The sequence below is a fragment of the Nicotiana tomentosiformis genome, chromosome 3 (assembly GCF_000390325.3).
Source record: "Nicotiana tomentosiformis chromosome 3, ASM39032v3, whole genome shotgun sequence".
NCBI classification, from domain to species: domain Eukaryota; kingdom Viridiplantae; phylum Streptophyta; class Magnoliopsida; order Solanales; family Solanaceae; genus Nicotiana; species Nicotiana tomentosiformis.
The window spans coordinates 103,312,471-103,323,657 of NC_090814.1; the positions used below are offsets into that span (position 1 = coordinate 103,312,471).

The 11,187-nt window shown below is 37.0% G+C and overlaps 2 protein-coding genes across 2 annotated transcripts; both read left to right on the plus strand.

The window, feature by feature from the left end:
* The first annotated feature begins 2,961 nt into the window (after positions 1-2,961).
* Positions 2,962-3,380, plus strand: LOC104092391 (uncharacterized). Its single transcript, XM_070198933.1, has 2 exons — positions 2,962-2,979; positions 3,030-3,380. The coding sequence occupies exons 1-2, from the start codon at positions 2,962-2,964 to the stop codon at positions 3,378-3,380; spliced, it is 369 nt and encodes a 122-aa protein (XP_070055034.1).
* A 6-nt stretch (positions 3,381-3,386) lies between these two features.
* LOC138908276 (uncharacterized) lies at positions 3,387-6,026 on the plus strand. The gene is made up of 4 exons (XM_070198934.1): positions 3,387-3,729; positions 3,817-4,176; positions 4,408-4,755; positions 5,506-6,026. Exons 1-4 carry the CDS (start codon positions 3,387-3,389, stop codon positions 6,024-6,026), a joined length of 1,572 nt encoding a protein of 523 aa, XP_070055035.1.
* The last annotated feature ends 5,161 nt before the right edge of the window (positions 6,027-11,187 follow it).

Below are 11,187 nucleotides of genomic sequence, written 5' to 3' on the forward strand. Positions count from 1 at the left end.
GTGTTATCATCATGTAAAATTGTTAAAAATTAGTTAAATTATCGTTTTCTTCTTTATATATGTGATTGAAATTACATTCTGTTAAGATTACTTAGTTTAAGGAAAAGATAAAGACCCCACTTTTAAGCATGTTTGTTTAGTTTGTGCTCTTTTCCGTGAGTTACTTTCATGGTTCATGTATAATTATCTAAGAAAGACTTCTAGCTTCAAATGTTTTGATGCTTTGAATTATAGTCAACATAATGTTATACTTAATATAGTTCTTCTCTTTAGCATTGAAGTATTACCGTTTTTTGTAGTTTTTATATTTAATCCTGGTTTTTATGTTGTTAATGGGTGTAGTTTAATTAGTGCCATGTTGGTGTAGATGAGTAGAAATATTATGTTAGTCTTTAAGAAATAGTTGGTTAAGAAGATAAAAGATAATAATTAGCATGTAAGTTTCTTTTATGAAAAATAATTTTTAGTTTGGACATCAATGTAAGAAGCAATTTGGGCTTAGAAGAATACTTATTATTTTGTGTTGTCTTGGTCATCAAGGCTCTTAAGCAACATGGGCCAAATAAGCTAAAATTTGTAGGCCCAAAGACAATAGAAAGTAAGATGGATATTTTATTTAAAACCAATAAATTATCTTTTATTAAATAAAATAAGTGGCCCAATACCATGAAAGTTTAACATAAGCTTACCCGGGTTTAATGTCTTGCATTAGTGAGAAATTATTTTTAATAATAATATTTTTTTCCAGTCGAACAAGTAATACATAAAAAAGAAGCGTTTTTAATTAATTTAGACGCTAGGCAATTAGTAGGCGTATTTTAACTTCATAGAATTGCTTGCGTAATATGATGTTTAACATTCAATAATTTAATTCAATAATGTCATACCGTACTCGTTAGTTTTAGTTAATTTTTAATTTAATAAATCCATTGCTAAAATCGCGGATTCGTTTGCGTAGCGCGATAGTTAACTTTTAATAAATTTCAAAATTATTTTCTTCGAATGTAGTAATTTTCTTCAAAAGTAACAACGTACTAATAATCCTCGTCATGACTGTGGATTCGCTTGTGTAGCGCGGTTATGACAAAATCAATAAAATTTATCTCGGTCACACATTCGTTTGCGTGGTGCGGTTAGGACAATTTTATTCAAATCTTTTCTTTAATAATTTTAATAATTAAAAGTGGATAGGTAAAACATGAAAATCCAAATAAAACACAGTTTATTCAAAATAAGTTCAAGCCAAGTTTAAGTCAATAAAGCGACCGTGCTAGAACCACGGGACTCGGGGAATGCCTTACACCTTCTCCCCGGTCAACAGAATTCCTTACTCGGACTTTGGTTTCGTAGACCAATTAATAATAGAGTTAAACCTTCTTTTGATTAGGGATTCAAATAAAAGGTGACTTGGAACGCCGAAAAATCAATTCCAAGTGGCGACTCTGTAAATAAAATAATCTCTATTCAAATTTGTCACTTCAATTGGAGAAACTCTTTAACCCACAATCAATAAAATAAAACATATATATCTTTTGGGATAGAAAAGGGTCAACGTAGGAAAGTTGGAGGAACGAGAAGGCTAGTGCGCTGTTGATAAATGATAATTAATTGGTTGATATTACTAGAATGTAGAAGCATTAAAAGTATGAACGTGACCTAATTCGCCACAAAAAAAGAAGAAGTTAGTACTATAATTTAGCTTCAAAAGCTATATCAAATCTTGAAAAAGTCTTCTTAAGTAGAAATTACTACAGTACTAAAAATTAATGAAATTTATAGATTGTGAGTTCGAGTTATAGAATCAATCACCAATCTTTTGCATTAGTATATATATGTTGCTTATATCACATCCAAGAGGGTACACCTCTTATGCCAATTGTGCATAAATACGAGATACTATATGCACCTAAGAGTAAAAATCATAAATAAGAAAAATTGAAAGATTAAAAGTATCACAGCGAGACATGAGAAACTGAATCAAGAGTTACTCAAAATAGATGAGGGAGATAAATATCCTCATAGAACATGCTATATTATACTTTCAAAAATGACTAGTTTTAGATCGGACTTTGTGAAGAAAGGTCTTAGCTACGGAAATATTACAACGGAATAACGACGGAATTAAACAAATTAGCAATGGAAACTATGTTTAGAAATTATAGGTAGTTTACAAACGAAACATTCCGTAGGTAATTCTAATGCTTTTTGTAGCATTAATAATTGAAGTTCTGCTAAGATTGTGCTTTTACTTTGTCGGATTTGTTTTTGTTTATTACTTTTCATTTCTTTTTCTTTTTCTTCTTCATGAACGAGCGCCCATAAAGTATATATATCGAGTGCGGATACTGTTGGCTAAACTAGACACAAGCTGATGACTAACCATTGTTAGCTTGTAGACTTAACCGTAGAGTGTATAGTTAGGTTGTTAAATGTATGGTTTGGTAGTTAGAAGTTAGTTATGGTTAGGTTGATAGATGGTAGTTATTTACTGTATATTTACACAGTACACATGGAATAGAAATCGACAAATTCCATTTTCATTTCTCTCGATCTGTTCTTCCTCTTTCTCAAATTCTCTCTCTTTCTAGGCTGAACTCTCTCTCTCTCTCTCTCTCTCTCTCTCTCTCTCTCTCTCTCTCTCTCTTCTCTCTCTCTCTTTCTCTCTCTCTCTCTCTCTCATTGACAGCCATGGCAGCTAACATGGTATCAGAGCCATCGGCGTAGATCTACATCGCAGCTCCAATTTTGCTCCAGTCTTCTTAGAAACCTCGATTCAACAATTTCTGGTTGAATCGTCTCAGAGTTCATCTGAGCTAGAAGGAGCTAGGGTTTGTGAATTGAATGAACATTTCTCAGAATTATTCACTACAGTTGTTCTGCGATTTTGTTGCTACTAGAAAATGGCAATTGGAGATTAGTCTAGTCCCTCAAGTGGTTTACCTGCTCCTTCTACCATAGGAAATGGTAATCTGGGCACTGGTACCACGAGTTTTCCAACAATTGATCACAATCATTCATTATTCTTACAGCCAAAAGACACTCCAAGGAGTACATTGATATCTCTTAAACTTACTGGATTTGACAATTATGCCCTATGGAGTCGTGCTATAAGGATTTGCCTTTTAGGTAAGAGCAGATTAGGCTTTGTTGATGATCGATTTCCTAAAACAAGGTTTGAACTTGAATTACATGATCAGTGGAAAAAGGTTAATGCTGTTGTTCTGTCATGGATCATGAACTCTGTTAGATTAGGCCTATTGAGTAGTGATTTGTATGCTTCTGATGCTCATAAGGTTTGGGAGGATCTCAAGGAAAAATTTGATAAAGTCAATGGTTCTAGAGTTCTATATCTTCATAGAGAAATTTATATTCTGACCTAATGAACCATGACAATTGTTGATTTATTTTCTAAACTAAAAGATCTGTGGGATGAATTTGATGCACTCATGCCTTGTCCTGGTTGCCCTTCTCCTGAATCTAAGAAATATTCTCAGCATTTTGAAGCTCATAGATTACTGCAGTTTCTAGTTGGTTTGAATGAAACCTATGCTCAAGCCAGAAGCCAAATTATGATGATGTCTCATGTGCCTAGTATCAACAAAGCATATTCCTTGCTTGTTGATCAAGAAAGTCAGAGAAATCTTGCAACCTGTCAGCAGTCTATGCTAGTTACTGAAGGGATACAAAGCACAACATTGTATAGCAATAAAGGGAATGAAACTTCAGGTGGTAACTATAAGTTTGAGAAAAGTCAGGTCCAATGTGAATACTGCCATTACAAGGGACATACCTAGGAGAATTGCTACAAACTGATAGAGTATCCACCTGACTTCAAGACCAAAAGGAAAGGGCCTGCATCTACCCCTGATATGTATGCCAATGGTTCCTCTGGTGTAGAATTTACTGTAGGGGATACTACATATAAGAACACTCAACCACATTGTGCACCCACTCAAACCAATGATTCCTATCAACAGAACGAAGGAGGATACCCTTGTGTTTATCCACATCAGCCAATTGCCAATCCACAACAACAGACTCCTAACTTTGGACCTCCTCCCCAGTCTAATTTAACTCCTGCTTTCTTTACTAAAGAACAGTATCATCAAATTCTTCAACTATTGTCAAAGAGGAATGAGGAAGCCCCAGGATCATCTAGTAGGTTGGCTGCAATAGGTACTCTGATTACATTAATGACCAAATTTGTCAATAAGAACTGGATCATAGACACTGGTGCTTCAAATCATATGACCTCTAGAATTGACATGCTTAATTCACACAGTTCAATTAACAAAGAAAATAAAAATACAGTTCACTTACCAAATGGAGAAATGGTGTCTGTCACTCATAAATGAGAAGTTAATGTCCTTAAAGATCACACTATATATAATGTGATGTACATACCAGACTTTATGTACAACTTGTTACTCACCAAGGAGTTTCAGTACTTTGTTGCCTTTTTCCCCGACTTCTGTATTTTTCTGGATCTCTACATTGGTCAAGTGAATGGGATTGGTAAGGAGAATCATGGACAGTATATTCTACAAGGAGAAGGGCTTCTGAACTCCTCAACACAGTCTGCTGGAAGATGTCTCAACACATTTGGTGTTTCTTCTGGTTCTGAGACTAGTTCTAGCTCTAGTACTACTGATAGTTCTAGTTACTACTCATCTAGTAATCTGTGGCATAAGAGGTTGGGCCATGCTCTTGTAAATATTATAAAAAGGCTTTATATAATCAGTGATGTGAAGGCATGTACTCATGTACATTGTTCTGTGTGTCCCTTAACTCAGCAATCGAACTGTCTTTTCCTCTGAGTAATTCAACTACTAAGTCTATGTTTGAATTGGTGCATTGTGATATTTGGGAACCGTACAGGGTGCCAACTTATAATGGGAAAAGATTTTTTGTGGGAAGAGATTTTTTGTCACTTTAGTTTATGACTACTCTAGATATACTTGGATATTTCTTATTAACTCCAAGTCTGAAGTTGTAGTAGTGTTGAGAGATTTCTTAGTTAAAGCAAAAAATCTGTTCTCTACTGGTGTAAAATACTTGAGAACTGATAATGGAAGTGAGTTCTTTAGCTATGAATTTACATCTTTGTTAACCACTCTTGGGATCATGCATAAGAGTTCTTGTGTGTACACTCCAAAACATAATAGAGTTGTGGAAAGAAAGCATAGAACAATACTAGAGATGGCAAGGTCTCTTAGATTTCAAGCTTCTATTCCTCTAAGATTCTGGGGTGAGTATGTCACTACAACTATCTATCTTATTAATCGACTTTCTTCTAAAGTAATTGGGTACAAGACTCCTTTTGAGATGCTTTATTTGTATCCTCCTTCAGTACAACACTTAAGGGTCTTTGGGTGCTTGTGTTATGCATCCAGTCCTAAAGTGCATGACAAGTTTTCACCTAGAGCAATACCAACAGTTCTCATGGGTATTCATCCACTCAGAAGGGATATATCCTCTATGATATATCCTCAAAAACCTTCCTAGTCAACAAGAATGTTACATTTCAAGAAGATATTTATCCCTTTAAGCACATTAAACAAGTTAGCAATTTATTGTTTCCTGTCCTGGAGTTTGTTCCTTCTGCTCTTGACACCTCAGCTACCTCCACTATAGCTCCTCACAATGTGACACAACCCTCTCCAGCAGTCTCAGAAGATGACAGAGTGTCTGATCACTTACATCTTCCAAACATAACTGAAATTCCAACTACAAGTGAAGCTCCTGTAGTTGATTCTCTATGTACACAAGAACTCAGAAAGTACTCTAGAACCAGTAGACCTCCTCTTTGGTTGCAAGACTATGTAGTTCAGTCCAAAAGGTCCAAATGCACCTATCCAATCTTAGCTCATGTGACATACTCACATATATCTACATCTTACTGTCAAGCTCTATCAGCTTATTCTGCATGTGTTGAACCTCAATCATTCTTAGAGATAGTCAAAGATCCCCATTGGGTGGATGCCATGAAACTTGAGATAACAGCATTAGAAGACAATCACACCTAGAGTATTATGGATCTGCCTCCTGGAAAGAAGCCCATTGGCTGCAGTTGGATATTCAAGATTAAGCATAAAGCTTCTGGGGAGATAGAAAGGTTTAAGGCCAAGCTAGTAGCCAAAATGAAGGCTTAGACTATAGTGAAACCTTTTCACTAGTAGCTAAGATGGTGACAGTTAGATCCATTATTACCCTTGCAACTTCAAAGTAGTGGCTTATGTATCAAATGGATGTGCATAATGCCTTCCTTAATGATGATCTCCTAGAGGAAGTCTATATGGTCATTCCTGAAGGGTTTGCTAGACAAATCTATGGGCTTCAAAGCAGAAGGTCTACAAACTATTCAAATCTCTATATGGTCTCAAACAGGATCCTAGGCAGTGAAATTTGAAACTTACTGAAGCTCTGGTATTTATGGGATTTGAACAAAGTCACTATTCCTATTCCTATTCACCAAGAAGGCTGCATATGATGTAGTAATAGTTCTGTTGTATGTGGATAATCTATTGGTTACTGGAAATAATCCAAGTCTGATCAATGACACTAGGTGCAAACTGCAGCAGAAGTTCAAGATGAAAGATCTGGGGGAGTTAAAGTTCTTTTTGGGCATTGAATTTGCAAGATCAAATAAAGGCATCTTTAAGTGTCAAAGAAAGTATGCCCTTGAGCTAATTGCTGAGGCAGGCCTAGGGGGAGCTAAGCCAGCTGGTACTCCACTAGAATTGAACCAATAACTTACATAAGTGAAGTACGATGAGTGTATCAAACACAAGAAATCAAGTGGGGATAACCAACTTGAAGATCCCAGCAGCTATTGGAGATTGGTGGGGAGATTATTGTATCTAACTATGACCTGACCTGATGTTGCTTTTGCAGTACATGTATTAAATCAATACATGCACTCTCCTAAAGTATCTCACATGGAAGCAGCCTTAAGGGTAGTGAGGTATATCAAAGAAGCTCCTGGTGTGGGGTTGATCATGCCTACAGGAGATACTGAACAACTCATTGTCTACTGTGACTCTGACTGGGGAGCATGTGTAAAAACATGAAGATCAGTCACTGGGTACCTAGTTAAGTTTGGGAAGTCTTTTGTATCCTGAAAAACTAAGAAGCAGAACACTGTCTCAAGAAGTTCTGCAGAATCTGACTTTAGAAGCATGGTTGCTTGTGCAACAGAAATCAACTGGCTGGTAGGCTTGTTTAATGAACTTGGAGTCAATATTCAGATGCCAGCAAAAATGATATCAGACAACAAAGTTACAATACAAATAGCAGCTAATCCCATATTCCATGAGAAGATAAACACATTGACATAGACTATCACTTTGTGAGAGAAAAAATCAGCCAAGGAATGTTACAAACTGAACATATACCTACAGAAGACCTGCTGGTAGACTTGTTTACCAAGAGTATAGGAAAGGCACAACATGATCATTTGTTGAACCAGCTTGGAGTTGAGAACTTGTTTAAAGCTTTAGCTTGAGGGGAGTGTTGGCTAAACTAGACACAAGCTGATGACTAACCATAGTTAGCTTGTAGACTTAACTGTAGAGTGTATAGTTAGGTTGTTAAATGTATAGTTTGGTAGTTAGAAGTTAGTTATGGTTAGGTTATTAGATGGTAGTTATTTACGGTATATATACACAGTACACAGGAAATAGAAATGACAGATTCCATTTTCATTTTTCTCGATCTCTTCTTCCTCTTTCTCAAATTCTCTCTTCTTCTAAGCTCAACTCTCTCTCTCATTGACGGCCATGGCAGCAAACAGATACACGATCTATAAAGTTAATTAACTTTAACCTTTGCCTATTCTTGGATGTTATTAAGGAAATTAAACAGTAGCACATCATGAATTATTTGGCCAATAAAGTTGAATCATTGCTACCTCGATCAGCCGTTGAACCGGCAGAAAACTTGGAAAAAAAAATGCAGCAAGTGCCCCCAAAGTTAATGATTAGGTAATTCCTAGAGGAGCCTAGACTAAAAAGTGATTATATGGAATGAAATAATTGTCGGCCACTAAAGCTAAATTTTAGGAAATAGAAGAAGTGGTAGTACTGTAGTTCAAAATAATGGAGAACATCAAGGCCTGTGGAATGATGGTTGTAAAATTCCTCAATCTTTAATTAGAGTTTAATTTCGAGCTTGAGAATTAAAACTCCCTGTTAGGTGCTTTTCCCTAGAGTAATTTACTTGACGTAAATCTAAATCTATTGAGCCAGTTAGTTTTAAATACCGATTAAAAAGATAGCCTGGGGAGGGTAGTGTGAACGCAGACCTTACCCTACTATAGGGTAGAGAGGCTGTTTCCGATAGACCCTCGGCTGTTTTCGATAGACCCTCGGCTCCCTCCTCAAAGAACTCCTCACCTTGCTCTTGGGGTGACTCGAATTCACAACTTCTTAATAAAAAGTGGAGGGTGCTCATCAATAGATCAACCCACTCTTGTCAACCATCAGTCTTACTCACTATAATAGAATTCATTTTATTACATAATACAAGGATAAAGAGGCTATAGAAATGGGGCGTGGTTGTGGTAGTGTGTTCCATTGCATTGGGTGGCTCTTCTCTCTATCGCTTTCCATGGCTTTACTCTTTAGGGAGGCATATGTCTATATCTTTAATTTTGTATTTATAATTTTGCTTGCCATTGAAGAATTATTAGCTTTAGGGTCTCCATTTTTCCAAGATTTTGTTGTAGGTATGTACTGTAGTTAGCAATAACATAATCATTGTTTTCTATTATTTCGTAGGCAAATGTCAAACTATGCCACAACTAGAATCGCAATGTTGTTTAAAATTTTAGAACATTCGGGCAACAGTTGTGTTTACTCAAAAAATGGATAGAATTGAATTTATACGCAGTTCCGAAGATATGTGGCGTAACTTAACACAAAATGCAAGGATAAATAAAAGTGTAAATATAGATTGCGGAGAATGCAAAATAGATAAGGTTATCAAGAACAATATATCTTAGGATTCAACAAATAGAATCAACCTAAGATATATGAAAGGAACGATTCTTTACTGTAGAAGAATATAGCGCTTTTATTACAATGTAAGCCTGAGAAAAAAACTTGTGCTACAGAAATGGTAACCAAGCCCTTTTATAGTGGAGGGATTTGGCTCTAAGCATAATAAAATAAACATTCAGTGGGAGACCCATGATAAGTCAGCTTTTCCATAATTCCTGCCAAGATTCTCTCTAGTGAAATTGCAACGGCTTTTGTCTGCGAGCTCGATCTTGCTTAGAACTCTCGATTTTGGTTTGAGCTTGATTCGGCTCAAAATCATGACCTTGGTTCAAGCCCGATCCTGGCTCGAGCCCTTGAATTGATTCGAGGTCGATGTTGGTTGGTCTCTGGGTTATCAGAACGATAGATCTCCTCTGCATCATGGTTCGATTTTGATTCGAGCTCGATAATGATATCGAACTTGACACGGATCGGCCTCCCGGGTTCGAGGTTAGTTCGTTCCACCTTCGGGATCTTACTTCGATAAATCATTATTCGAACTCGATCGGACGTGCTAAGGCCGAAATCTATTTCGACCGTATACAGATAGTCCCCTTGTTTCTCGGAAAGAATGTGGCGAGAAAATGATATGATCCTGTCGTTTCCATCGGGTTCGACCATGACGCATCTGGTAGCTGTCCCGTCGGTTTAGTCTTTCAAGGCATTTAATGCATGTCAGGCGGTGGTCGGCCACTGCTGATACTGAACCGCCATCGCTTGAACCTATAAATAACCCTTTCTTTTATCTTTTACCACTTTTACATCTATCTTTCAAATTTCCCAAGTTCTTCTTCGTACTCTCCAACTTACCAGTAAATCTGTGATTTTTTCCGCAAAAAACCCTTCAATTCTGCCAAATTTTTGTCACTTTCTTCTATTCCTCACCTTTGAATTCGAAAATGGCGAAAACATCGCAAACCATTCCTCAGAAAGAGAAGGCTTCATCTTCACAGTGTGCCGCCGACGAGACACTGGCAGAACCACGGCCTGAGGAGTGTGTTCCCGGGGCGTGTGTCCTTACTTTAGATTTTAAGGTCGACAAAGGTTTATCGGTCCGTGGACGGTGTGAGACGGTATCGAGGTATATGTGTTCGATAACCGAGAAGCACCTCGATCAGCTAAAGAAGGATTGCAATTGGGGTGAAAAAGAAATAATAATTCCTACCCCTGACGAAGATATCACTTCTTGTGTGAAAGGGTTTTTGAATGTGTATAATTACCCTTTCACTTTGGGTCCCCTCGATTCCGTCATTATTGACTTCTGTCGACAATATCAGGTAACCCTAGGCCAGGTCCATCCTTCTTTGTGGCGGATCGTTATCCTGATCCGATATTTTGTGAGAAAAATCGAGGGGTTGCCGTTCACCCTCGATCATCTTATTCGATTGTACTATCCTCGACTTTTTCGAGGAGGGTTAATAAAACTCCAGCGTAATATTGCAACGAGCGAAATATTTTTGAAGTTCGCACAGCTATCCATCATAACGGTGGGAATGATACACACATTGTCAATGAAACCAGAAGGTTATGCTCCTGTGGGAAATGGTCCATCTATCACATGTCGTGCTCACATTCCATGGAGTGCTTTCAACATACAGGTTTTGCGTCAACGAGGTACGTTGATAAAGAATATAGTGTTGCTGCATACTTAAACACCTTTAGTGGATAATTGCAACCAGTGGGTGCTGAGCATTATTGGCCGCCGGAACCATTTAAAATGGTGTGTAACAAGGAGATGTGCGTCAATGACAAGTGCAGAAAAGAATGCGTATACGGAACCAAATAGATATCGGTGATATCGTTTATGCGCGTAAATGTGACATATATTCCCAAACAGGACACGACCGCCGTAAATGTCCTTCAGCTGATTTGGGTAGTGGTGGTAATTCAGCTCCCGGTGAAAGTTCATCCAATATGCCCAATTATCAAGGATACATGTAGTGTTTTATTTTAGTAATTTATTGTAATAAGTGTATGTACATATTTAACCTGCAGAAATGTATGAAATAAAATTATGTTTCCATTGGTGTTAAGTCTTATTGATGTTAAGCATTAATACTTAAGTACAACAATTTAACATATACCGCAAGAAAAAAAATAATAGTCATTCGACATTATCGTCGATGTCTAGCACGATTTCAATGTCACT

Excerpts from the sequence above, each read along its gene's own strand:
- LOC138908276 (XM_070198934.1), top strand. The coding sequence starts at position 3,387 with ATGACAATTGTTGATTTATTTTCTAAACTAAAAGATCTGTGGGATGAA. Across the intron at positions 4,177-4,407 it reads TAGTAGGTTGGCTGCAATAG|ACTTTATGTACAACTTGTTA; the intron begins GTACTCTGATTA and ends TGTACATACCAG. Across the intron at positions 4,756-5,505 it reads AATCAGTGATGTGAAGGCAT|TCAACAAGAATGTTACATTT; the intron begins GTACTCATGTAC and ends AAACCTTCCTAG.